General features: G+C 36.7%; 3 protein-coding genes, 2 long non-coding RNA genes and 2 pseudogenes across 14 annotated transcripts; 4 read left to right on the forward strand and 3 right to left on the reverse strand.

Annotated features, from left to right (window-relative positions):
• Window positions 1–290: 290 nt before the first annotated feature.
• On the reverse strand, window positions 291–3,780 carry LOC104716598 (calcium-dependent protein kinase 5). 2 transcript variants are annotated; one of them, XM_087469973.1, is made up of 8 exons: window positions 3,279–3,780; window positions 2,128–3,016; window positions 1,888–2,031; window positions 1,646–1,798; window positions 1,442–1,557; window positions 1,188–1,355; window positions 873–1,097; window positions 291–771 (listed from the first exon to the last, which is right to left on the reverse strand). In XM_087469973.1, exons 2-8 carry the CDS (start codon window positions 2,912–2,914, stop codon window positions 661–663), a joined length of 1,704 nt encoding a protein of 567 aa, XP_087326099.1. In that variant the 5' UTR covers window positions 2,915–3,016; window positions 3,279–3,780; the 3' UTR covers window positions 291–660. The 2 variants fall into 2 exon arrangements, with proteins under 2 accessions (XP_087326099.1, XP_087326100.1); XM_087469974.1 differs by having other exon boundaries at window positions 2,128–2,988; window positions 3,279–3,777.
• A 2,176-nt stretch (window positions 3,781–5,956) lies between these two features.
• LOC104721251 (monosaccharide-sensing protein 2) lies at window positions 5,957–9,541 on the forward strand. 7 transcript variants are annotated; one of them, XM_087469969.1, is made up of 8 exons: window positions 5,957–6,063; window positions 6,188–6,246; window positions 6,450–6,480; window positions 6,578–6,728; window positions 6,916–7,482; window positions 7,568–8,508; window positions 8,609–8,796; window positions 8,887–9,541. In XM_087469969.1, exons 4-8 carry the CDS (start codon window positions 6,650–6,652, stop codon window positions 9,329–9,331), a joined length of 2,220 nt encoding a protein of 739 aa, XP_087326095.1. In that variant the 5' UTR covers window positions 5,957–6,063; window positions 6,188–6,246; window positions 6,450–6,480; window positions 6,578–6,649; the 3' UTR covers window positions 9,332–9,541. The 7 variants fall into 7 exon arrangements, with proteins under 7 accessions (XP_087326095.1, XP_087326094.1, XP_087326096.1 ...); XM_087469968.1 differs by having other exon boundaries at window positions 6,188–6,223; XM_087469970.1 differs by lacking the exon at window positions 6,450–6,480.
• On the reverse strand, window positions 9,475–10,835 carry LOC104716599 (homoserine kinase pseudogene; annotated as a pseudogene). Its single transcript, XR_015568898.1, has one exon. The product of XR_015568898.1 is annotated as a homoserine kinase pseudogene (transcript).
• Window positions 10,836–11,083: 248 nt separating this feature from the next.
• Window positions 11,084–12,160, forward strand: LOC147935744 (uncharacterized). The gene is made up of 3 exons (XR_015568133.1): window positions 11,084–11,211; window positions 11,435–11,586; window positions 11,669–12,160. It is a non-coding gene; the product is annotated as an uncharacterized LOC147935744 (long non-coding RNA).
• Window positions 12,161–12,349: 189 nt separating this feature from the next.
• On the reverse strand, window positions 12,350–16,535 carry LOC104716602 (glutamate receptor 3.2). 2 transcript variants are annotated; one of them, XM_010433999.3, is made up of 8 exons: window positions 16,148–16,535; window positions 15,967–16,058; window positions 15,517–15,779; window positions 14,074–15,422; window positions 13,714–13,991; window positions 13,594–13,625; window positions 13,114–13,508; window positions 12,350–13,008 (listed from the first exon to the last, which is right to left on the reverse strand). In XM_010433999.3, the coding sequence occupies exons 3-8, from the start codon at window positions 15,755–15,757 to the stop codon at window positions 12,580–12,582; spliced, it is 2,724 nt and encodes a 907-aa protein (XP_010432301.1). In that variant the 5' UTR covers window positions 15,758–15,779; window positions 15,967–16,058; window positions 16,148–16,535; the 3' UTR covers window positions 12,350–12,579. The 2 variants fall into 2 exon arrangements, with proteins under 2 accessions (XP_010432301.1, XP_087326092.1); XM_087469966.1 differs by having other exon boundaries at window positions 15,967–16,522.
• Window positions 16,200–16,784, forward strand: LOC147935745 (uncharacterized). The gene is made up of 2 exons (XR_015568899.1): window positions 16,200–16,284; window positions 16,493–16,784. It is a non-coding gene; the product is annotated as an uncharacterized LOC147935745 (long non-coding RNA).
• Window positions 16,785–17,965: 1,181 nt separating this feature from the next.
• Window positions 17,966–18,915, forward strand: LOC104719972 (zinc finger protein ZAT3 pseudogene; annotated as a pseudogene).
• Window positions 18,916–23,751: the final 4,836 nt, after the last annotated feature.

The following is a 23,751-nucleotide window of genomic DNA, read 5'->3' on the forward strand; positions in this document are numbered from 1 at the left end:
CGGCGTTACAAAGCATGTGAATATGAGGAGTGCCAGAATTTATTGGTTTTGGTATTATATATGTTGCTTACAGATTGTGTGGCCAATGAATGAATGATTGTTTTTCGAACAGCCTTGAGTTTTGGTTTTATTTGAGTTTAATTAAATACAGGTTACTTAGAAAAAGCACTTTGATTACATGATTGAGACTCGCTAGCTCATCATCTTCCACATCATAGACAATTCAAAATCAAAATTGGTGTAGTCTGAGATTGATGAAGGGTCGTCATCGTCTAGAAAGAAAGAAAGAGTTTTTCAAAGTAAAATTGCTTAGAAATCACACAACATACAAAGACATTTTTTGTTTTGTTTTTCAAAATACAAGAAGAGTGAACAGAGTTGAACAATTGAAGATGATGAACAAAGCTCACTAACTCCAGCAATGGCCATAATAAACATACAAACAACAAAAGGGTAAAAAAACAAACAAAACCTCCAAAGCTATTTGATGATTAATCACACAGTCGTTAAAAACATTAGCTGGAACCCTCCTCAGCAATGAATCCGGTTTGGTCTTCTTCTTTTTTTCACCTTCTATGTGGTGAGCATTGAGATAGTGAATCTCATGAATAAGAACATTTTCACAGTCACAGTCGCACAAGCAGCTTACAAAAGCAGACTCTACGCGTCTCTCATGCTAATGTTTAGACTATTTCTCATCGTTCTTCTTCCAACACCAGCATTTCCCTTTTGCATCATCTCCACAAACTCACCATAATCAATCTTTCCATCCTGTTCGGACCAACATAAAACCCAAAGAACTTTTTATGAGATGATACCTCAACATTATTAGTCCAGAGAGAATTGTGGAACAGAGTTAATGTAAGGCTTACATTGTTTTGATCAACTTCTTTTATGATGTCTTCAAGGAAAACATCAGCCATGCCATGTTCAACGCATGCTTGTTGCAGCTCATCGATTGTTATGTAACCACTTCCGTCTTTGTCAAAGTATTGAAACGCAGCGACAAGATGCTCTTCCCTCTCCAGTTTGTTGAGATGAATAGTCGCTGCAATGAACTCACTGTAATCTATTGTCCCACTGTTGTCCACATCAGCCTGGTCAATACAAGAGTTCACCATTAGAACCTAGAATATTTCAGTGTCACTTGTCAGTGTATTTAGCAAGATAAGGTTAGATTTTACTACCGCTTCCATAAGATCATGGATCTCTGTGTCTTTCAAGGTAGACCCATACTTTCTCAGCCCAGCTTTGAGTTCATCAAAAGTGATTGCACCGCTGTTATCAGTATCCATTGCCTGAAACATTTCTCTTAAACCAGCAATCTCTTCTTCCGAGAGGCTCTCAGCTATAACCTGATGACCATAGAAGTGAAAGGGTTAATGAAAAGTGAAAGCAGAGAGCATAGAAGATAGAGGGTTTAAGCACAAAAATCACTAACCTTCAAAGCCATCTTCTTGAGTTTATTCATTGCAGAGAACTGCTTGAGACGAGAAAGAACAGCTGGATCAAGTGCTCGATCTGGTGCAACACCATTCTCACAAATCCATGGATGACCTGAAAAAAAAGATTATAAACACACAAAGAAATAAGTCTAATGTTGTTCAGTTGTTGCTATAAGTAAACCATTTATGTGAACACATACGCAAGACTTCATGAGCGGTCAACCGTTCTGCAGGCTTGGAGCATAACATTCTACGGATCAAGTCTTTAGCACTGTCAGATATCACAGGCCACGGGTCAGACTCAAAGTCGATATATCCCTTCAACACAGCATCAAATATCCCTTGCTGAGTTTCTGATTCAAACAAGACAAAACAATACACATATCAAGACTCAGGTGACTGGTTATGTCTAAAGAACTAAGAGACGGGTTAACGTGTTTACCTGCCCAAAAAGGCGGGACTCCACTTAGCAATATATAGAGTATAACACCAGCAGTCCACACATCAGCTTCAGGCCCATAACGTTTGAGCAAAACCTCAGGAGCAACATAATATGGACTTCCAACAACATCAGTGAATATTTGACCTGAAAAATCACAAGAAGATAGGAATCAAAATAAAGCTTCATTAACTAATGAAATTAAGGAACCATTAACTATATAAAAGCTTCAAAACATTATACCTGGTTTGAAAAAGATAGATAGCCCAAAATCAATAGCCTTGAGGGAGAAATCATCATCCTTATTAACCAACAAGAAATTCTCAGGCTTCAAGTCTCTATGCATAACACCAAGAGAATGACAAGCTTCAACAACCCCAACAATGATCTTAGTAAGCTCAGCAGCTTTCCTCTCGCTGTAATGCCCTCTCTGAATAATCCTATCAAACAATTCACCTCCAGCACAAAGCTCCATCACAATGTGAACATACAAAGAGTCCTCATAAGCTCCTTTGATGGTCACGATATTACCGTGACCAGCTAAATGGTGCATAATCTGAATCTCCCTTCTAACATCCTCAACATCTTCCTTGGAGATCAACTTCCTCTTGGATATGGACTTACAAGCGTAGTCAATCCCCGTGGCAACTTCTGTGCATAGATAAGTCGTTCCAAATTGACCTTGTCCTAGCTTACGGCTAAGCGTATAGAAATCACGAATGTTAGGTGTCTTATGACCAAGAACATAGTAAGCTTGATTGTCCGGGTTACGCCTCATGATTGGTTCTCTTAAAGGAATCACAAGAGCTGGATTTTTGCTGTCGTTGTTGTCTTTCTTGTTGGGAGCTGCTTCTTTGGAGAATTCTTGAGCAACGATGTCTGCCGCGTTGTTGTTGGTAGGAGAATGGTCGTCGGAACTAGAAGAAACGTTTGTAGTAGAGGTTTTAGAGTTATGACTATCTTCAGGCTTATTGTTAGTGTTGCCTTGGGAGATTTGGTCCTTGAAAGATCCACGGCAAGAATTGCCCATGAAACAATGGGAATTGACCAAATCCTAGTTTGAAGACAGCAACTTTCACTTTCTGTTGTTCTTCATCCAAGGAACTGTTCATAGAGATTATTTTGTGAAACACTGTCACAAGGTCAAAACCTCTAAAATAATCAGACTAAATCCCACGAGCTAAACGAAAGAAAAAGTAACGAAGTTTAACAATCACAAGTAAAGAAAACGCAAAACCCACATTAGATCAAATAGTCAAACTAACGAGGACAAAAAAAAAGACAAAACACAAGAAGAGCTAACAAGTTTCAATGGAGATCTTTGATAAAAGAATCGTAAAAACAACAGAGAATGAAATAAAAGCAACAAAAAGGGGAAAGAGGATCTAGTTTACCAGTAGTAGAAGTACTCAGAACGGCTAAAGAGAATGAAGAAGACTGAAAGAATGAACGGATTAGGAATCTGACTTTAAAAGGAGAAAGTAAAATTTAGGAGACCAAAGAAAAAGGGAAAGCTACAATACTGGAGTATTTTATAAAGAACAGTTTATTTCGAGATTGAAGTAAAAATAAAATAAAAAAGAATAGATTTTTTTAGTTTAGTTTGTGTTTGGTCGGATAAATAAGATTCGTTGGATGGGAATGTGATGGCTTTAGTTTACGGCGGCGATTGAGCGAAGAAAGGTCTTGCCCCTTAATTAGTGCTCACCAGCTACTCCTCTCTGACTCTCTCTCTCTCTCTCTCTCTCCGCGGTTTCCTCTCACCTTCTTCACTTTTGAACTATTAAAACCAGTTCCTCTTTAATTTGGTCGATACATGAGAATATTTTTGTTTTTATTTATAAAAATTAGAAAGGTTGTACATGAGAATATTATTTTTAGTTCTTTTTGTTGGATAATCAAAATTTGAATATTCGAATTATATAATAAGTCGATGACGATGACCATTGACCTGCACAATCCAGCATTCTTCTTGTTGTTGCTATGTTTGTCGTTTGATTTATTGGAGTGGTGGTGTGGTGCACCATATTATTTATACTTATATAGAGGAAAAACTATAATGTTGGATACTATTTTGGAATCATTTTAGTACTTTTTACTTTTCAAGCTCACAAAAATCCCTATCGAGTTTAACAGCGAGACAATCGCAATCATATTAGTGTAACACCACAATCTCTGTAATTTTTGCTTTCAGGAATATTTCCAACTTTCACTATATTTGATTGAACACACACAATTAAGTATGTCGAAATGCAGATTAAAATGGAGTACAAGGGTTAACGTTAAATTGAAAGTATTAACCAAAGTAAAGAAACATAAAAACTAGACGGGTCATCTACCGTTCGGGGTTTGTGTTTGGGCCTTTTATCCACTGACCTGGCCCAATACTCAAATACAAAAATCACACACCCTAATGGCCGTTTTATTGTATTGTTTAGACTTTTTAGGCTTTAGACCCAATGATAAAATGTTACTTTCAGTTTCAAATTAGTGAATAGCATACGGATCGGAAGAAACATAAACCGAATTTTGAATGAAAAAAAAAAACCCTCGGATTTATCGAAGTCGACACCTTCACACGACTGACGGACTGTATCGAACTGGAGACAGTCACCCAAACAAACACATATTTTGGGATATAATATATATCATATTGCTGGCTAATTTCTTACCAAACTCTCCTGTTAAGATCTCTCGATATCGAACTTGGTTTCGTTTTTTACATAAACATAATTTAGTTTGGTGGCAGACGTAAAATATCCAAAGGAAAATATCTTAACCAGTGAACACAAATGAAATGGTCCGTGATGTCCAACAAAAATAAATGAAATGGTCCGTTTCTCCTAGTTTCTTCTATTCTACGGAAGTTTAAGAAGCAAAACCATGTCATGATGATTAATGATGATGTGGACAAGAATCTTTATATATTCGCATTCACATGCCCAGTCTATGTAAAAAGATTCTGTTTCGTGTTTATATATATTAATGTGGTGTGTGTGTCCCTTTCGTAACGCTTACTATACAGTGTCCTTGTACGTTCATTTCCGGAAAAAATATCTAAAAACTTATGAGAGTCAAAGATGTTCATATAAACCAATTATGTAGATGCTTTTTTATAAATAATACTATCACATTTAAGATATTTTGTTCTGAAAGTTATTAATTACCACGTACAACGAATTTACCAATCATCAATATATATGCATTCTTTGTTTTTTCTTCCCTTTTAATCTGTAAAGAGAAAAGATAGTAAGTAGTAAAGTGAAGAAATAAAACTTAAATCATTATATTTGTAACATACGAATACGACTCACGATTAAACAAGTTAAAAAAGTGTCTCATTGTGTTTGGACAATATTCTCCATTATTGCATTTTTTTTTTCTTTCTTGATTAAAATTATGTAAAGTTGAAATGATTTGAAGATGCTTTCCCGGATGTAAACAAACTAAACTTTACTTTAAACAATCACTTTATTTTCAGAAAACTCAAGTCATGCTTACATAACTCAGATATTTTATCTCTCTAGTTTTCTATTTCAGAAATCAATCCTTATCTTTCTTCATATTTACAAAAGAAAGTACCAATCTTTTTCCCAAATCATGCCGACAATAAAACTCATTGGTTTTGAAGACAATTCTACTACACACGAACTCCTCCAAGTTTATACCCACCTCTACAACTATGTTTTATTCTAATTGTATCAGATATTTAATAAATATAGAAAATACAATTCAAAACCGTATGCTATTTTAGATGTCGTCTCTTTATAATTATATTATGATTTAAGAACAAAGTCCAAAAAAAAAAAACAAACCCCTAATTTATTATTAAAAGTTTTGACCTTGACTTCATGAATTGCAACCCAATATGGTAAAGAGAAGAACATTGTCGAGAATTTTGAACTCTACAAGTACTGAACGGTGAATGAAATGAGTGATTGTTACAAACTTGTGGACCCAAATCCAAAAGATGACAAATTTTATAGATTATTGGAAATTAACTCTTTGAAAATGATTCTGTACGCAAACACAAGAGGTATATATATAGAGAGAGAGAGAGCATATACAATAGACACATACGTGGTGTGAGAGGACAGGAGCAAAGAGGCAGGTGTCACTTATCTCACAGGCTTGTCTCTCTGTTCACAGTCCTTTCACAAAAACAAAACAAATAAAAAAGTAATCAATTTTATATTCTCACGGTTATTTCGTAATTTAGCTTTCGTTTTCTTTTTTTTTTCCTGATTTAAATTTTAAACCAAAAGGGAAAATAAATAAAAATGCTTTTTTTTTGATTGCGTAGTGACGCCATGGAAGCAGCAGCGGTTCACTGATAGTGGTTTATTCTGCCTCCTTTTCCAAGTTTGCAAACCCTAGTTTTCATCTCTCTCTCTTATATATATCATATTCTCTCCACCTTACTTGGTTTCTCTTCTCTTCTCTTCTCTTCTCTTCTACTTGGAAGAAGAGATAATAATAAAAAGTAGTCAATCTTTTACTCAAAAGTTTCGATTTTTGACATCTGTGGGTTATTTATTTTACCTCTGTTTTTATCTTTCTTCCAGAACTCCTCTGAATCTTGTACGTCACTAAAGGGTTTGTTATAGTCTTATGTCATGCTTTTTTTTTGGTGTTATCTCTCTGTTTATCTTTTTAGTTCACCAGTTGATTGTGTCTGATTTCCATTTTTCAGGTGGGTTTTGTCTCACTCATCGTTGGCCAGTGATTCTGTTTTCCGAAATTCGCTAAAGATAAGACAGGAATTATGAGTGGAGCTGTGCTTGTTGCCGTTGCTGCCGCTGTTGGCAACTTGTTACAAGGATGGGATAACGCCACAATTGCAGGTGAGATTGATTTTGGTTGTTTATTATGTTCCAAATCCATAATTCTGTTTGTAGGATCGAAGAAAGAAAGGATTTTTTTTGATGGGGTGTTTGATACAATTCACAGATTCTGTTTCATCCTTTTAGCTTCATCTCTTTTGCTTTTTTGTTGTGATGGATTTTATAACCTTTCTTTGGGACTCTGCAGGAGCTGTGTTGTACATAAAAAAGGAGTTTAATTTGGAGAGTAATCCATCAGTGGAAGGTCTAATTGTGGCGATGTCACTTATTGGTGCTACTCTGATTACAACATGCTCCGGAGGTGTAGCTGATTTGCTTGGTCGCCGTCCCATGCTAATATTGTCCTCATTTCTCTACTTTGTTGGTTCTCTAGTGATGCTATGGTCTCCCAACGTTTATGTTCTGCTCTTAGGAAGGTTGTTAGATGGATTTGGGGTTGGTATTGTGGTCACACTTGTTCCTATTTATATATCCGAGACTGCACCTCCTGAGATAAGGGGTCTCTTGAATACGCTTCCGCAGTTCACTGGCTCTGGAGGGATGTTCTTATCTTACTGTATGGTATTCGGGATGTCGTTGATGCCATCTCCTAACTGGAGGTTGATGCTTGGTGTCCTTTTCATCCCTTCCCTTATCTTTTTCTTCCTCACAGTCTTCTTCTTGCCTGAGTCTCCAAGGTGGCTCGTAAGCAAAGGCCGAATGCTTGAAGCAAAGCGCGTACTGCAGAGACTACGTGGTCGGGAAGATGTGTCTGGTTAGTCTTTTTGATCATTCTGACTCTAATTTTTTTCAGTGAATAAATTCGTTTCTATTGAATGTTATTATGTGGCAATGATTAGGTGAGATGGCTTTGTTGGTTGAGGGTCTTGGAGTTGGAGGTGAAACAACCATAGAGGAATATATAATCGGTCCTGCCGATGAAGTCACTGATGATCATGATATAGCTGTAGATAAAGATCAAATTAAGTTGTATGGTGCAGAAGAAGGGCTGAGTTGGGTTGCTAGGCCAGTCAAAGGAGGAAGCACTGTGAGTGTTTTGTCTCGCCATGGAAGCACAATGAGCAAGAGGCAAGGCTCATTGATTGATCCTCTTGTCACACTGTTTGGGAGCGTTCATGAGAAGATGCCCGAAACTGGAAGCATGAGGAGTGCCTTGTTCCCTCATTTTGGGAGTATGTTCAGTGTGGGAGGGATCCAACAAAGACATGAAGATTGGGATGAAGAGAATCTTGTTGGAGAAGGTGAGGATTATCCATCCGACCATGGAGATGATTCTGATGATGAACTTCATTCTCCGTTGATCTCACGTCAAACAACAAGCATGGAGAAAGACATGCCTCACACTGCTCATGGTACTCTTTCAACCTTCAGACATGGAAGTCAAGTGCAGGGAGCTCAAGGGGAAGGAGCGAGTAGTATGGGGATTGGAGGTGGATGGCAAGTGGCATGGAAATGGACTGAAAGAGAAGATGAATCAGGGGAGAAAGAAGGTGGATTTAAGCGGATATACTTGCATCAAGAAGGTTTCCCAGGATCTCGACGTGGCTCAATTGTTTCATTACCTGGAGGTGGTGCAACTGGTGACTCAGAGTTTGTACAAGCATCTGCTTTGGTTAGCCAACCAGCTCTTTATTCCAAAGACCTTCTCAGAGAACACACAATTGGTCCTGCTATGGTACATCCATCGGAAACAGCTAAAGGGTCAATTTGGCATGATCTTCAAGATCCTGGAGTCAAACGTGCGTTAATCGTAGGAGTCGGACTTCAAATACTTCAGCAGGTAATCTAGATAGAGACGACATCAAACTTAGTGAATCACATTATAAAAAAATCTGCATGGTAACTTTATTTGTTTTTTCTGCGTCCTTTGTGAAATGCAGTTCTCAGGCATCAATGGAGTTCTATACTACACACCTCAAATCCTCGAACAGGCGGGTGTTGGGATTCTACTATCAAACTTGGGGATTAGTTCTTCTTCTGCATCCTTACTTATAAGTGCATTGACAACCTTTGTGATGTTACCTGCGATAGCTGTTGCAATGAGGCTCATGGATCTATCTGGTCGAAGGTAGTTCAAACTTAAACTTCCTTTGACTTTGATTCATTCACAAACACACACAAAGCAAAACAAGCTAATCAAATGTTTTATTTTTTGCAGGACCTTGCTTCTCACCACGATACCGATCTTGATAGCATCTCTGTTGGTATTAGTAATCTCGAATATAGTTCACATGAACAGCATTGTGCACGCGGTCTTATCAACCGTAAGTGTCGTGCTTTACTTTTGTTTCTTCGTGATGGGTTTTGGTCCGGCTCCAAACATCCTCTGCTCAGAGATCTTTCCAACTCGAGTCCGCGGAATCTGCATCGCCATTTGCGCACTCACCTTCTGGATATGCGACATTATCGTCACTTACAGTCTCCCAGTGCTGCTAAAATCCGTTGGACTTGCTGGTGTGTTTGGAATGTACGCAATCGTCTGTTGCATCTCATGGGTCTTTGTGTTCATTAAAGTCCCCGAAACTAAAGGCATGCCACTTGAAGTCATCACTGAGTTCTTCTCTCTTGGAGCTAGACAAGCTGAAGCTGCTAAACACGACTGAGAGACTAGAAGACTTGAGATCAAGTTTGTGTAATGTTTTCCATCTCCATGTGGATTTGTTGTTGTCTTTTTACTTTGTGCAGTAATAATTATCTCTCTCTCTCTCTATGTTTCTTCTTCCTCATGTGGGGAGAACAAAAGAAGTTTCAAACTCTCTTTTATTATCATCATTTTACCATTTGCAGAATCTATAGAGACAAATCCTTAAAAACTCGAAAAGGTTACATGCTTTTGATAAGTCTAGCTCCGATCTTGTCAAGTCTCTTCACAGAAGCAACAGACTTCAAGTTTCCGAATCTCGAAAACGCTTCGACCATTTTCTCTCCGATCTCATAACCTTTCTCCACCGTGTCGATAACCGCAACCGCCGTTGGACCAGCTCCACTTATGGTGCAACCAAATGCTCCAGCTTCCAAAGCAGCTTTCTTCACAGCTTCCATCCCCGGAATCAACGGTGCTCTCTTCGGCTCCACTACTTTATCCGAAGAAAGCGCCTTCCCAAGACTCGCCACGTCACCTTCCAAAACAGCAGCCACTAACGCCGCCGCTTGACTACTGTTCCAAACATGATCAGCCATGGGGATCTCTTTGGCTAACGCTGCTCTCATTTTCTTAGTTGGAGCTTCGAACTCAGGGCTAACGAGAACAAAGAAGAGATCTTTCTCTAATGGGAACCTCAAAGGTTTTAAATCAAGCGGCTCGTAGCTTCTGATCAAAACGAATCCACCCATAATCGCCGGCGCTATGTTATCAGCGTGAAAGCCTGAGACTTTCGCTTCCGATTCTAAACCGGCGAGGACAAGCTCGTCGTTTCCTAACTTCCGGCCAAATAGTTCGTTAACCGCCACAGCTGCTGCGGCGGCGCTAGCCGCACTGGAACCTAAACCACTCCCTAAAGGAAGACCTTTATGCAAAGCTAACGATAAACCAACAGATTTGATCCCAAGCATCTTCATCGTCGCCATAGCTGCGATCCCGGCGCAGTTCCGGTGTGGATCAAAGCTGAGTTTAGTTGTTGTTCCGGTGATTTCAGAGATTGAGATATCTCCGCTACGGACAGAAGGATCCACGTGGAGAGTGACGTGGTCACCGAGACCGTCGACGGCGCATCCTAAGAAATCAAAGCCTGGTCCTAGATTCGCAACAGTCGCCGGAGCAAAAGTCTTGACGGAGGTGAAAACTGGTTCTGGCTCGGTGGCGATGAAAAGGCCTTGTGATTGTACGGAGGCTCTGGGTTTAAAGATGGAGACTTTAGTGATTAACGACTTTGAAGGTTTGGTTTTTGAGTTGAAATTGTAAATCGGCTTTGAAGGAGATTGAAAACATAGGGTCGCCATTGATGGAACTGAAGCAAAACCTTTCAAATCGCAATGTGATTAACCTAATTTTAATGTTTGTTTGTTAGGGTTTATAAAATGTTTTCAAATCTAGTGAGTCACTACTAGTGACTATTGAGGTGGAGATCCATTTACCAAATTATTCAATAATTTCCTGAGGCAAATCAGCAATCACTAACTAACCTATTAAAAAACCAAACTCAACCGGTACCTTTGGAATCGTCCGGTTGATGTTTACAGCTCTCGGTTTAGGCTTTTGCTTGCTTGCACACATAGTTAAATAGAGTTACATTTGGTCTCCCATACGTTGAGCAAAATTTGACCGAGAGATAACCGACGAACCTGATCTTATCTAGAAACTAAATTCTCGCAACTATCCGGAACTGAAAAGAACTGGTTTGAACCGAACGGACTCCACGAATTCTGAGGCTAAACAATTTGTTTATTAGGCATTTGATTTCTCTTAAATTCTATATTCTTCTTCCTCGTGGAGAAGGTTTCATCGGACCTCCAAGACTCTAGCCAATCGCTCTTCTCTTTTTCGGTATAGAGTTTTCTATCTTGTAGCATTTTTGTATCTGATTTGATTACACAGTTCTACTATTGTAGCAATCTTGTGTATGAAGCTGATCAATTAGAACTCACGAATGGTCTCTAATTGTTGTAGTTATGTGTGTAGTTGAGTAATTAGATTATTAGAATGAGAATTTGTGGGATTTATATAAGCAAACCTCTTACAACACCATTTGTTTATAATGTTCATATAGGTTTACCATGGTTGATTTTGAAAGATGTTTAGGACGTACCAAAACGTTCTTGTACACAAGCCGACGGTTTCTTGGACTGGTACTATTGATTTTAATCGTGTCTCATGCAACAGCTATGGACATTACAAAAGAAGCAGGTTCAGTTGTGGCAGGTTAATATATTTTTCTTGTCTAGTGTTTGTTTGTTTGTTTGTCTCACACTTTGTAGTTACTAGTCCTTCTTTTTTTTTTCAGACAACGTTCATTCGTCCGAATGTGTTTGTCCGCGTGAGCCGCTTAACCTTATTAATGCAGTATCATTGCCTATCAATGCAGTATCATTGCCTACGCATAAATACGTCCCACCTAAAGATTGGTGGATTGTCTCTCTGGTATCAATTGTTGCTGTGATAACAGTGACGTTTTGCTTGTCGGCACTAATATATGCAGTACGTCCACCGGAAGCTACTACAACTGAACTCATCAATAATGAATTATTAGCAGCGGAAACATTAGCAACATGTGAAGAGGGAAACAAAAACATGGATGAGTACATCGAGTATCTAAGTAATACTATCCACGAAGTTCCTTGCTTCGCACGAAGAAGCTAAATCCGTCATATGCTTTTTCATGGAAATGTCTTTTGGTGGAAACAAAACATGTGTCATCTTACAACTCACATATTGAATCGCTTACCATTTGTTTTTGGAGGTCTATCAAAATAAATCCACCATGATTTCTCTTTTACCTAGGCTATTGTGGAAATATCTCATGCTAGTTTTATATAAATATCTCTCATTGTGTTTAATGATTGTAACTTCTTACTACTTCTCAAGTGAAAACCCCAAATTTGAATCAATATCTATGAATGTTAATGAATCCAATTACTATACTAGAAGGATTGGATAGTAACCATACTTATAAACCTAACAGAAAGAGGCAATTTGGGATTCTTTTCTTTAAACAGATAGATACAAAGTTGTAATTCCTTCTTTTAAAATCATATGATGTCTTACAAGTTTATGGTTAAAAATGTTCCGTATGCTTCAAGGCTTATTCTTGAAGTATAATCAAAATCTGCATTCTACTATATATGTATGAGGTATGTGTCTGCATTTCTTCATCTTTCATGCCTGACGAAGATGGCTTGAGTAATGATGTATCTTTCATAATGGTCTAGAAGGCCTTACAGAATGATCATCGATTCGTTTACGCTTCAACCTTCTCTTGGATTCCTCTTCTTTTTCATCGAAATAAGCTAGAAATGTCAGCAAGGTTTTAGAACGCGAACTTTCTGGTGAAGGTACTGTAGCAGCTTCTTCCTCAGGCTTGTTATGGCGGCAAAAGTCGCGGACTATCTTGAAGAAGTAGATGAAGAGAGCGATAAAACAAGCGATCCCACACACGAGGAATAATCCCCAGAAGCTACGGAGTTTAAGCTGTTCTGAATCCTCAACTGACTCTGAACCATTCAAGTTACTGCAGTTGGATTTTGAAAGCCACTTGTCATGGATCTTTTGAAGCTGTCCTGTCTCTGATAGACCTAAGATCGCGGTTGACATGTCAACTGCTAATGGAGAGTCTCTTGGGAATGCCTTTAAACAAAAACAAAAACCGTAATGAAGATGATCATGATTAAGGTTCAAACGAGCCGCAGGGAGAAAAGAATAGATTCAGAGATTGAAATGAAAGGTACTCACAAATCCCCAGCCGCTTCTGGTGAATTCTTGGCCTCTAATAGCAAATCCACAAAACTCTGAGAGGAAGAGATCAACGTAAGGGCGTTCATCGACAATTGCAGCAACAGTTCCGTTTTGAAGAGCTGTAGCGTATTCCTTTGGGGAACCGAGTGGTACAAGTCGGGATCTGGCGATGTTAAGCTCATCAATCATGTAGTTTTCAGCATAAGAACCTATCTGAAACCCAACTCGTCCATTGCTGCTGATAAGTGTGTCTACTCCTTTGATTGGTGAGTTCAGTTGTTGCACTGTAAGAATAGATGTAAGACTCGCTGTGTAACTTGACGTTATGATCAGTACCACAAAAAGCCAGATCAGCAGCACCATACGACCGAGTGTGCTCACTGTATTCTCTCCTGCAAGTTTAGTTGCATAAAGATTTTAGAGACATCATCACATGTACTGTAATAACTTAGCTGATGTTTTTGAGATGTAACTTACTGTGGGAGAAAAACATCGTCGAGAAGCTGAACCTGCAAAATAATAATATCTTGTGTGGTCTTAAGTACGTTATATGCCAACAAATCGATAATATGCATCTTCAGTGACTGTTTTACTAACCAGAGAATGGTAACAATTTGTTTCCTTGGAGGTCCGCGAAACTCATCATTGGTTCTATGTTCAAGAATCCATATTACTGATCCAACAATGAGGAAAAAAGCTGCTGTAACAGCCCACATTGGAGGTGTAAAAGGGCATAAGAATGCCCACGGAGTATCATTCAGCTTTGTGACAGGAGCAACCACGACAAGTCCTGATTCTATGTATGGCTGAGTGAAATCCACAATCCTTGTTCGTCTTGTAACAATAGCTATGTCTCCTACAACAGCATCAAACACCTGAAAACGAAAATGAACAACTCACACAATCAGTTACAGTCAGTTTCGACAATGTTTTGTTAACAAATGATATTTTACTCACTCCGGTAGTGACATTGTTGACAAATTCATTGAAGTTTGGGTTCTTGTGACCGTCTCCAAAAAGGATAAACTCATGAGGAACTGGATAAGAAATCAGTTTGACTGCAGCTTCAAAGACATCAATGGCATACCCATGCACTTTGTTGCTTCCATCCACCCTTGACACAAAGTCCTTGAAGCTTGCTCTGTCCGGTACACCGATTCTCAGCCTTCTCCCGTTGTTAGGAAAAACCCATCCACGTGGCGTCTCAGAAGTTCCACCAGGCCAAGTCACATTGTTCAGATGTTGGTTTGAGCTCGAACGATTTGAAGGCTTATTGTACAGTGACTCTGGAGGTATAATAGAGAGCCCAGAATGGTTGGACCAATACCCTATCTGCCTAACCCCTTCACCAACCATGTTTAAGATGTCATATGCGGGCCGTATCATTGATCTGTCAGGAAGAAACTGTATTGGACCTGTAAGACCAGACATCTTTGTATTCACAATATAATCACGTAATTGTGATCCTTGATCAAATATGCTCAATGCACCTAGATTCAGTGACCCTCCTCTCGTCATGCTGGTTAGCTTTGGGTCGGTAGAGAAGGATATGTTAGCTCCGCTATCTAGAAGTGTCTTAACAGCTCGAGCAATGATCCAGACACTATCATAAGCATAGAGTCCATAAACGTTTAACCCGATAGTCCCATTACTCAACTTATTCCACCGTGCCACGAAATCTCTTTTCTTTCTTGAATTTGGCGTGTGACTACGGAGAGCGAGCACACCTCTAATAGATTCAGCAATCTTGGGAGATAACGGGATAACAGAATCTAACAGAGAAGTCAACCAAGGTGTAGCTATCCAAACATAACCTTTCTCCATCATGCCAAGCTTCTGAGCTTCCTCAAAGATCATCACACCTGTTTTAGGGAAAGTGTTCACAATGATTACCCGAGACTCCATCCTTTGAATCTTAACCAACTCATCTATGATCTCACGAGGACTAGTAATCACCACATCTAAAGGAAGCACAGCCTTGTATGAAATCTTGCAGCGCCTTCCTTCAAGCTCATCGCCTAATGCTGTTATACCGTTTCTACTGTTATCATCGTCGTTGTACAATGCAATCACATCTGACCAACCGTAGTAACTAATCATTTCTGCAATGGCACGCATCAGAAAGAGATCGCTAGGTGCTGTTTGTACAAAGAAGGGGAACTGGAGCGGAGAGAGGCTAGGGTCTAAAGCTGTGAATGACAACATAGGCACATTAAGCTCATTTGCAAGATGAGACAGGACATGAGCCATTATTGATGTCTGAGGACCAATTATAGCCACAGCATCAGTCTCCATGAACTGCAATGCTGTGAGATAAAAAAAAAAAAACCAACACAAGGATAAGTAAAAGTTTAAGTTTCAAAAACAAGAACCAATGAAAACAAGATGACTTTATTTCACCTCCCATGATGGTGAGGAATCCGTTGCGCTTGGCATCATAAGTCATTATACGCAATTTAGATCCACCAAGGAAGCTAGGATCAGAATTGACATCATCCTCAGCAGCTTTCATGGCAACGCTTGTAACATCACCATGTAAAGTGCCTAAACTGAAGATGGCTCCAACATCAACATTACGAGGCCTTGAAGCTCCATCACCAATAAGAAGAGTGAAGCTCAATAGAACCAAAACAAAAAACATTGCTCTACCTTATAATCAGTTCCTGATACAAACAACAAACAATCAGACAAAAACTTAAAGTGGGATTTTTTTTTTTTGTTGTTATTTGGTCACAGCAAAAAGAGTAACACAAGAAAAAAGGAAGAGAAAGCTAGAAACTTGTTAAGAAACAAAGAAAGTAGTATCTTTCAGCAGAACTGTAAAGTGTTCACGAGGATTAAAACCCTTACCTCAAAACATAGACAAGACAACGAAAGGCAATAAATTATTAGTGGGAGAGAGAGATGCCAAAACCCAAACCCGGACCAAAATCAAAATCATCCTTTAAAAAAAAAGCAGATTCGTCAGTCAGGTAGGAAAATCAAAGCTGAGAGAAGGCATGAGGAACAAGCAAGAGAGGAGAGGACTCACTAAATATATATATATATATATATAAAAAGGGAGAAGAACGAGTGGGTCTTTTAACAAACATAAAGAAAAGGAGGTAAACTGATAAAAGTAAAATCATGGGTATGATTGAAGATTTGGGAAAAGTGTTGAGCTTTTTGGTGAGATTTGATTACTTCCAACCAGAATTCATATGCAGTCGGCACCATTTACAGCCTGAGAAAAGAGGGTTTTTTTTTTTTTTTTTTTTGTAAAGAAGAAAATTAGATAGACTAATGATCTCAATTAAGTGGGAGGGAATGTGAAAATCTGAAACTTTTACTGTTTTTGTTTCCAGTGAAAAATCAAAACTTTTTTGGTTTTGTGTAGATTGCCAGAAGCAAGCTGTAACGAAGTGACCCTTTTTGTTCCCAGCCAAAGAAAAAGGAAGAGGAGAAAGAAGATGATGAGAGTTGCTGTTACTATTTTTGATTACACATCATGGATAGAGTCTAGCTATAATCTTTCTTTTTTTTTTATTGGCTAATGAAATCATTAGTACCTATACATCGTCATGGAGTTGTTTGATTATACTTTTGATTATTCAATGAATTCTTTTGTATATTAGTATACTTGTATTTCTTGAATCCATGATCCAATGACGCTTTTTTTTTATTGTTCATTGGGAAAAGTGATATATGTTATTATATTTTGTGGTGTTTTCTGATACGACAATTGAGAAAGATATTTCGAATATCTTTTGCTTCAGGTATTCCATAAAACATCTTCCCATGTTTCACATTGACATAACTCCAAATATATGCTGTTTGGACTATTCTTAAAACCTTGTTACCGGAAAAGAGAGACAAGTTTATCCAAAAAAAAGAAAGAAAAAGCAAATTTGATACATTCTTGTTATCACTTTAAAGTATAAATTAAATGCTTTTAGAAAGATTAACAAAACAAACTCAGTATAAAAAAAATGTAATGGTTGACAAAAAAAAAATGTAATGGTTGACAAAAAAAAAATGTAATGTAACGGATAAAAGTCAGTATGTCAAATTGTAAAGAGAAAATTCTAGGAAATATATGGTTATAAAAAAACAAAAAGAAATCTAGGCAACTTAAATCATAATCAAATGTCCAATATCAATAATTAAGTGTATCATGGGAGAGTGGGGATTTTTTTGCTTTTTCTTATAATCTGTGGAAGCTCCACCGAAGTTGGGCAATGGAAGCTCAAAATCCACTTAAATCTTTACTTTTACCCAGTATACTCTATGAAGAGAGTATAACAATTACTATGAACAATAAGATCTGGTTTAACTGAAGTAGTTTTTGATAACAGAACAACACCAAAACCAGAGTTTTTGGTTCCTGCTGTTTTTGGTGTTGTTCTGTTATCAGTTTTGACTTGTCATAATTTGTAATGATAGATCATTAATTATTAGCCTTACAAAACCGGTCTTCCACTCTTCCTCCTTGAGACCTTGGCGGTAGGCATGAAATCATCCTTTTGGAACGTACATGTGGGGAAAAATCTGAAACCGCAAATATACATTAAAGCCGCTTTGCGAAAGCTTTAAAACCTTATACTTTGAGACTTTAGTATTATAAGGCCCATTTAGAGATATTATTGGGCTAATAAAAAAATAAGCACTTAAAAAGGCAGCAAAACTGACAGATAAAAAACGTGGTGTTCAAACTGTTCCTTACATCGTAAACCGCTCTGTTCCTCAACTGAAGTTAACTGTCTCCCTGTTCCTCCATATCTTCTTTCCTACGTAACCGTCCCCTTCTTCCCCTTCTTCTACTTAAGCAAGTCCTTTCTCTGGCATCTACCTTTTTTTTTTCGTTTTCATCAATCACTTTCTCTACGTGATCACGATGACCAACTATAATTCCTACTATGATCCCAACTTTCACATTCCACTTCATTCTTCTAACGCAAGAAACCCTAAACCAAATCTCCAGTTTGCTTTATCTCCAAGTTACGATCACAGTCCTAAGAAGAAACGCACTAAAACCATTGCTTCATCTTCTAGTTCTTCACCAAAGAAACCAAGGTACACCAAAAAACCAGACCCTAATGCCCCCAAAATCACACGTCCATGTACCGAATGTGGCAGACAGTTTTGGTCTTGGAAAGCTCTCTTTGGTCACATGAGATGTCACCCTGAGCGTCAATGGCGTGGCATCAATCCTCCTCCTAACTACCGTAACCCCACCACTGCGGCTTCATCAAAACAACTAAACCAGATCAGATCACAAAATTGGGTCTCATTTATGTCCGAGGAAGATCATGAAGTCGCTTCTTGTCTCTTAATGCTGTCTAATGGCACACCAACGTCATCGAGTACTAGTGAACGGTTCGAGTGTGGGGGATGTAAGAAAGTGTTTGGATCACACCAGGCTTTGGGAGGACACAGAGCAAGTCATAGGAACGTTAAAGGATGTTTCGCAATCACAAACGTAAACGATTATCCTATGACGGTTACCACTTCTAGTGATCATGATCATCATCAGGGAAAGATCGTTATGTTTTCAGGGCACCACAAGTGTAATATCTGTTTTAGAGTGTTCTCCAGTGGTCAGGCTTTAGGAGGTCACATGAGATGTCACTGGGAAAGGGAAGAGGAGCCGATCATTGGAGTTGTAGGTGCTTTGGATCTGAATGTTCCTGCAACAATGCATGATCTTTCTACTTCAGACACATTAGGGTGTTCTTTAGATCTTAGATTAAGTCTTTAATTAGTATATATAATATAGGGAATGTAGTTATATTGGATGTTTGCTTCTTCTAATTGGTTAATGTTGTGATTTGATGGTATGTATAATTAATGTATTTAGGATATTGGTGTATCTTCTATATATATGCTTAATAAAGAAAATGTCGTACTAATATTTTGGTATATATTAATTTGGAATCTAATAAACATGAAAAGATACGTCGACAAAGAAGAAATCTTAACTACATGCTCTTTGATTCTGTAACAAGTTTTCAGCTTTTTTTAGTTTGGTGTATATATCTTCTTACATGAAAAATAAATGGAACCGAAAACAGAGTTGATCTCTTAAAAGTTAAAACATATGAAATCCATAAGAACATTAAGTCGGAGTTAATTAGTGCCATGTTACCAAATTTCATTGTATGACTTGATCTCAAACTCACCACGATCTCCAAGACCTCCAACCATTCTATTTTTTTAATAACTCTTACCGTTCTATCATATATAGATTAGATCTTAATCCGCTAAAGAATCTTAGTCTTTACTTATTTATAAGATAACCTTGTTTTCACCAGCTAGCTTTTAACATAAAGTAGTATAATTTATAAATTAAGATTGAATCTTAAAAAAAAAAAACTATTACTAATCTGAAGATTCAGATGCAATATAGGTAAGCACGCGGAACTAATTACAACATGCACGAACCCTAATCCGAGACAGTTTTCAATTAATCTTCTCGAATCTATTAAACAAATATTTTCTCAATTGTACTTCAAAACATTATCAAAATAGTGCGACACACAACCTTCACGAATATTCAACTACGAACTCTATTCAATAACAATAATTATCGTTTACAGCGATGCTTGTTCGCATACATCAAAGAAAACAACAAAAAAAATTCTTATGAGATTTCCTTTAAAAATTTCATAAATAGTATGTAAAATGCAATATTATCAAAAAAAAAAAAAAATGCAATATTATCAACAACAAAAAAAATTCTTTTGCGCATATTATCAAAGATGAATTCTCTGGCTCTCGTTTCTTAATTTGATTATACGGGCTCGTGTACGTCACACGCGCGTGAGAAATATTGTCACGTACATTTCAATTCATTTCATATGTCTACATCTGCAACATGTTGACAAAAAAAGAAAGAAAAATATCTGCATCATAATACTATTTATATGTTATAGTTTGATTTGTTTTAAAATGGTAGATATGAAGGCTTACGTAAGCTGAAGTTGACCGATTTATCTCCTCACACGTTCTTTGCATCTCAAATTGGCACTCCATCCAAATAAAAATGGTGAACTATGCTCTAATTTAGTTTAGCTTATATATATAAATCACATTAACGGGAATCCTGATATACAACTAAACTCTATATTTCATAGAAAGTAATAACAACATTTCATAAGATATAAGTATATATATCGTCCATATTTTTGTAATGGCTATAACTATTTTTTTCGCTTAGCAAAATCGTCTAAAAAAATTACATGATTGAGAATAAGCTTTTGGCTTTGAGAAAAATAAACAAAGATTGATATATTTCTTGTTTTCCTTTTTCCTAAAATTATTATATTTAATCAGAAACTACAACTTGAATACTATTATATGATCCAAAAACATTAATTGGGTTGACGTCATAAGAAAATGTCAGATGGAACCAACACAAAATATACATAAATGAACGAATTCGACAATTCCTGATTGCTGATGCTTGACGATTCTGCAATACGATGTTGTTTTATTTTAATAGTATAAACTAAACAGAAATAAAACAAAATATTAATTATTACAATGTATTTGACTAAGCATATATATATATATATACGTCTTCATGTAATGTAAATTGAATAACTTATTAGTTAAATTCAGATCCGTAATAGAACAAAGTAATAAAGAGAAACCAGTGAGTACTACAACACACAGTTAAGTATATATAAAAAAAAAAATATGTACTAATGTATATGTGTATTATACAGTGTATAGCTAGATTTAACTATGTGGGAAGCACGTCATCGTGATTCTTTTAAGAGAAAAACCTATATATTACCTATACTTATATGCATATATTGCACCATAATGATTTAGTCTAATCAAAATATTTTAAGTGGATTCTTGAGCGAGATTAATTTATCTTTAAATCCAGGCTTTACACCTAATCAAACTACAATTCTAAAATCAGAAATAGCAAATTGTTAGTATATAACAATAATCTCATTTAACTTCTAGTGTGATGCCGCAATGGGTGGCGACAGAAAAATAATATTAATCACTTGGCTTTCATTTAAAAAGTCATTAAACGGCGTGACATCATCTTCCATTATCGCGGCTTTGCTTCAGAAAAAGTATTATATCTAATCTTAGTTTATTTTCTTTGAACTTATGAGATAATTACTAAACTAGTTTATTTACTAATTAACATCTGCCTTAAGATTTATAGCGCCACTTGCTAATTTTTCTAAACAAGTTTGTACGTACATACACATATACATATACTCTCATGGTTTCGATATTTGTTTATAATATCAAAGTCGTTCATCTAAAGTCTAGTTAATAAGGATTAAGGAGGTTTCATCGTGTAATCAAGGAGTGAAATTATTGTTTCCAGAAAAGCGACATGTGTAGGGCCTGCCGGATTCAGACAGAGAATTTCAGTGATAGAAATTTTCATGCTATTTTTTATATATATTAAAAAAATATAGAGAGATATTTCGTGCACGACGGTATGTCTCGTCTAGATTGTAAACTAAATAAATGAATTGTATATATACGATAAAGCTGATAAGTTATCATATAAACACATGGATTCCAACTGAGTATTTATGAAATTAATGGAGATTAAAGTAAGAGGATTACAATGAAATGAAACCATTTGTTTAGTAAGGTCTTTGGACGCGGCGAGTCGGGGATATCGGACGATGAGTAAGGGACGATGGCTCCTCAGATCACTGAGAGCCGTTTGATCCTTACTTTTTGGAGCAAAGTGGCTTAACTACTTAACCCAACTTTCTCCCCGCTCTCAAAGCCTGACCCTTTGGAAATTAGTTTACATTATTCTATATTTGTCCTCTAATTTACTATTCTGAGAATTGATAAATTGAGGAGAACATGTGTTAAAGACTGGATTGGTTGTTGGATTTGCCGTATATTTGGATTTGGATCGGTACATTGAAATTCTCAACGTTCATGTGGAAGTCGCACATTAGTAATCAAAATCTATAATAAACTTCTATTAAAAACGAACGACTCAATCACGAATTTTTGGGATGAGTAGATGTTAATATGTTATCGCTTAAGTCATTTTCTTAATTACTTTCATTTTGTATATGGCTTATTTTCACATGCATATTTTTGGATATAACTTTGAGGTAGATTAGTGAGAAAACTCATCACATAATATCGTTCTTAAATTTCCTTAATTCTATTATAATTAGTACCGAATGATTTGTAAAACTTTCACCAATCTTTGGTCGACTACAAAACAAAAATTCTAACTAACTCTATAAACCGAACATATAAATTCAAGTACATTGTTAAGTTTAATGAGCAGCTCCTCATGTAATCTTTGTCCGGCCTACAGTTGCTAAGTTTTATGTATAGATATGCTTCTTGCTTCTTACACAGTTACACTATAAAGTATTAACAATCTATTTACAAGTTTTTTAACAAAAACAAGCTTTCTTCACCACAAGAGTATTCTAGCATGATCGCTTTAATCGATCCTTCATTTTTCGAACTCTTTTTTTTCTTCATATATTTGTTTAAAACATGTAATATCTTGTCCGATTTTATCTGTACGTGTGTTTGCAAAGGAATGCTTTTCTTCTTCTATATTGTAGAAGAATCCAATGCCTAGCTACCGCACAAACAAAGATGATATAATATTTTAAAAATTAACAAAAAAAATTATCTTCAATCAATGCTTTCAACCAATCAGATTGTCGTTTGCTCTAAAATGTTGTGTTTAATTACTAACTAAAACTGAGGAATGTAGCAAGCACAAAGAAGAAATATCATCCGGTCAATTAAGTACTTGAGAGCAAGAACTCATGTGAGTAAACCTCAACCACTTAGGCATTCGAGGCAGTCCCCAATAAAACTGTAGACAGACTTGTCAACTAATGTGTTTGATCCTAGGTCTGTCTGGTCCAGTCGTCGAGTATGAATCTAGTTGTACGTAAAATCGTTACCGCAAAATAAAACAACAAAACGGATGGGTACTTAAGATTTTTTACTTTCAAAGTACTTGCAACGTAGGAACATATATATGATGATTATAAGTTATAACTATGTGATCAACTATATCAGTAACAGTAACAAACTTTCTTCATCACTTTTAACATTTTTGTTTTCTCTCTAATATTTCATACCGCACACACATATATAGATTCCTAGTATAGATCTATATTTATGTAAGAATGTGCGATCCATATTTCAATCCTAAAATAACTGTTTTGGTCAAATATCTCAACGTTTGTTGTTGAGCTTCAATAATTCAAGTAATTTCTAAATGATTACACTTTATAACCATCATGAGAAATGGAAAGTACGTATATCATTATAGTTTATAAAAAGTTTGCTATGAGCCTATGATCAATTAGTGTGAGAAATCTTTATCATAAAAACAATTCAGTAAGGCAATTAGCTAGTGAAGGAATCATTGTATAATCCGAAAAAAAAAAGAAACTATGTATTCCGTCACTTCTTCCATGAATCGTCGGAGTCACATGGATGCCATTTGAAAGCATGAAATTAACTTTCAGAAAAGCATTAAAGTTTACAATTTTAATGAATATACTAAGTAGTGTTCCCTCTGTCTCATAAAAATTGATGTTTTGGGATATTTTTTTTGTTCCACAAAGATTGATGTTTTGTAAACTTTAAGAAGTAATCATTGAAAATATTTAA

Source organism: Camelina sativa, chromosome 10 (genome assembly GCF_030686135.1).
Source record: "Camelina sativa cultivar CO46 ecotype springtype chromosome 10, ASM3068613v1".
In the NCBI taxonomy this organism is placed as follows: Eukaryota; Viridiplantae; Streptophyta; class Magnoliopsida; order Brassicales; family Brassicaceae; genus Camelina; species Camelina sativa.

Excerpts from the sequence above, each read along its gene's own strand:
- LOC104716598 (XM_087469973.1), bottom strand. The coding sequence starts at position 2,914 with ATGGGCAATTCTTGCCGTGGATCTTTCAAGGACCAAATCTCCCAAGGC. Across the intron at positions 1,356-1,441 it reads TCAAGAAGATGGCTTTGAAG|GTTATAGCTGAGAGCCTCTC; the intron begins GTTAGTGATTTT and ends TATGGTCATCAG. Across the intron at positions 772-872 it reads AAGAAGTTGATCAAAACAAT|GATGGAAAGATTGATTATGG; the intron begins GTAAGCCTTACA and ends TGGTCCGAACAG.
- LOC104721251 (XM_087469969.1), top strand. The coding sequence starts at position 6,650 with ATGAGTGGAGCTGTGCTTGTTGCCGTTGCTGCCGCTGTTGGCAACTTG. Across the intron at positions 7,483-7,567 it reads TGGTCGGGAAGATGTGTCTG|GTGAGATGGCTTTGTTGGTT; the intron begins GTTAGTCTTTTT and ends GGCAATGATTAG. Across the intron at positions 8,797-8,886 it reads ATGGATCTATCTGGTCGAAG|GACCTTGCTTCTCACCACGA; the intron begins GTAGTTCAAACT and ends TATTTTTTGCAG.
- LOC104716602 (XM_010433999.3), bottom strand. The coding sequence starts at position 15,757 with ATGTTTTTTGTTTTGGTTCTATTGAGCTTCACTCTTCTTATTGGTGAT. Across the intron at positions 13,992-14,073 it reads TCAACAATGTCACTACCGGA|GTGTTTGATGCTGTTGTAGG; the intron begins GTGAGTAAAATA and ends TTTCGTTTTCAG. Across the intron at positions 13,509-13,593 it reads GACGATGTTTTTCTCCCACA|GAGAGAATACAGTGAGCACA; the intron begins GTAAGTTACATC and ends CTAAACTTGCAG.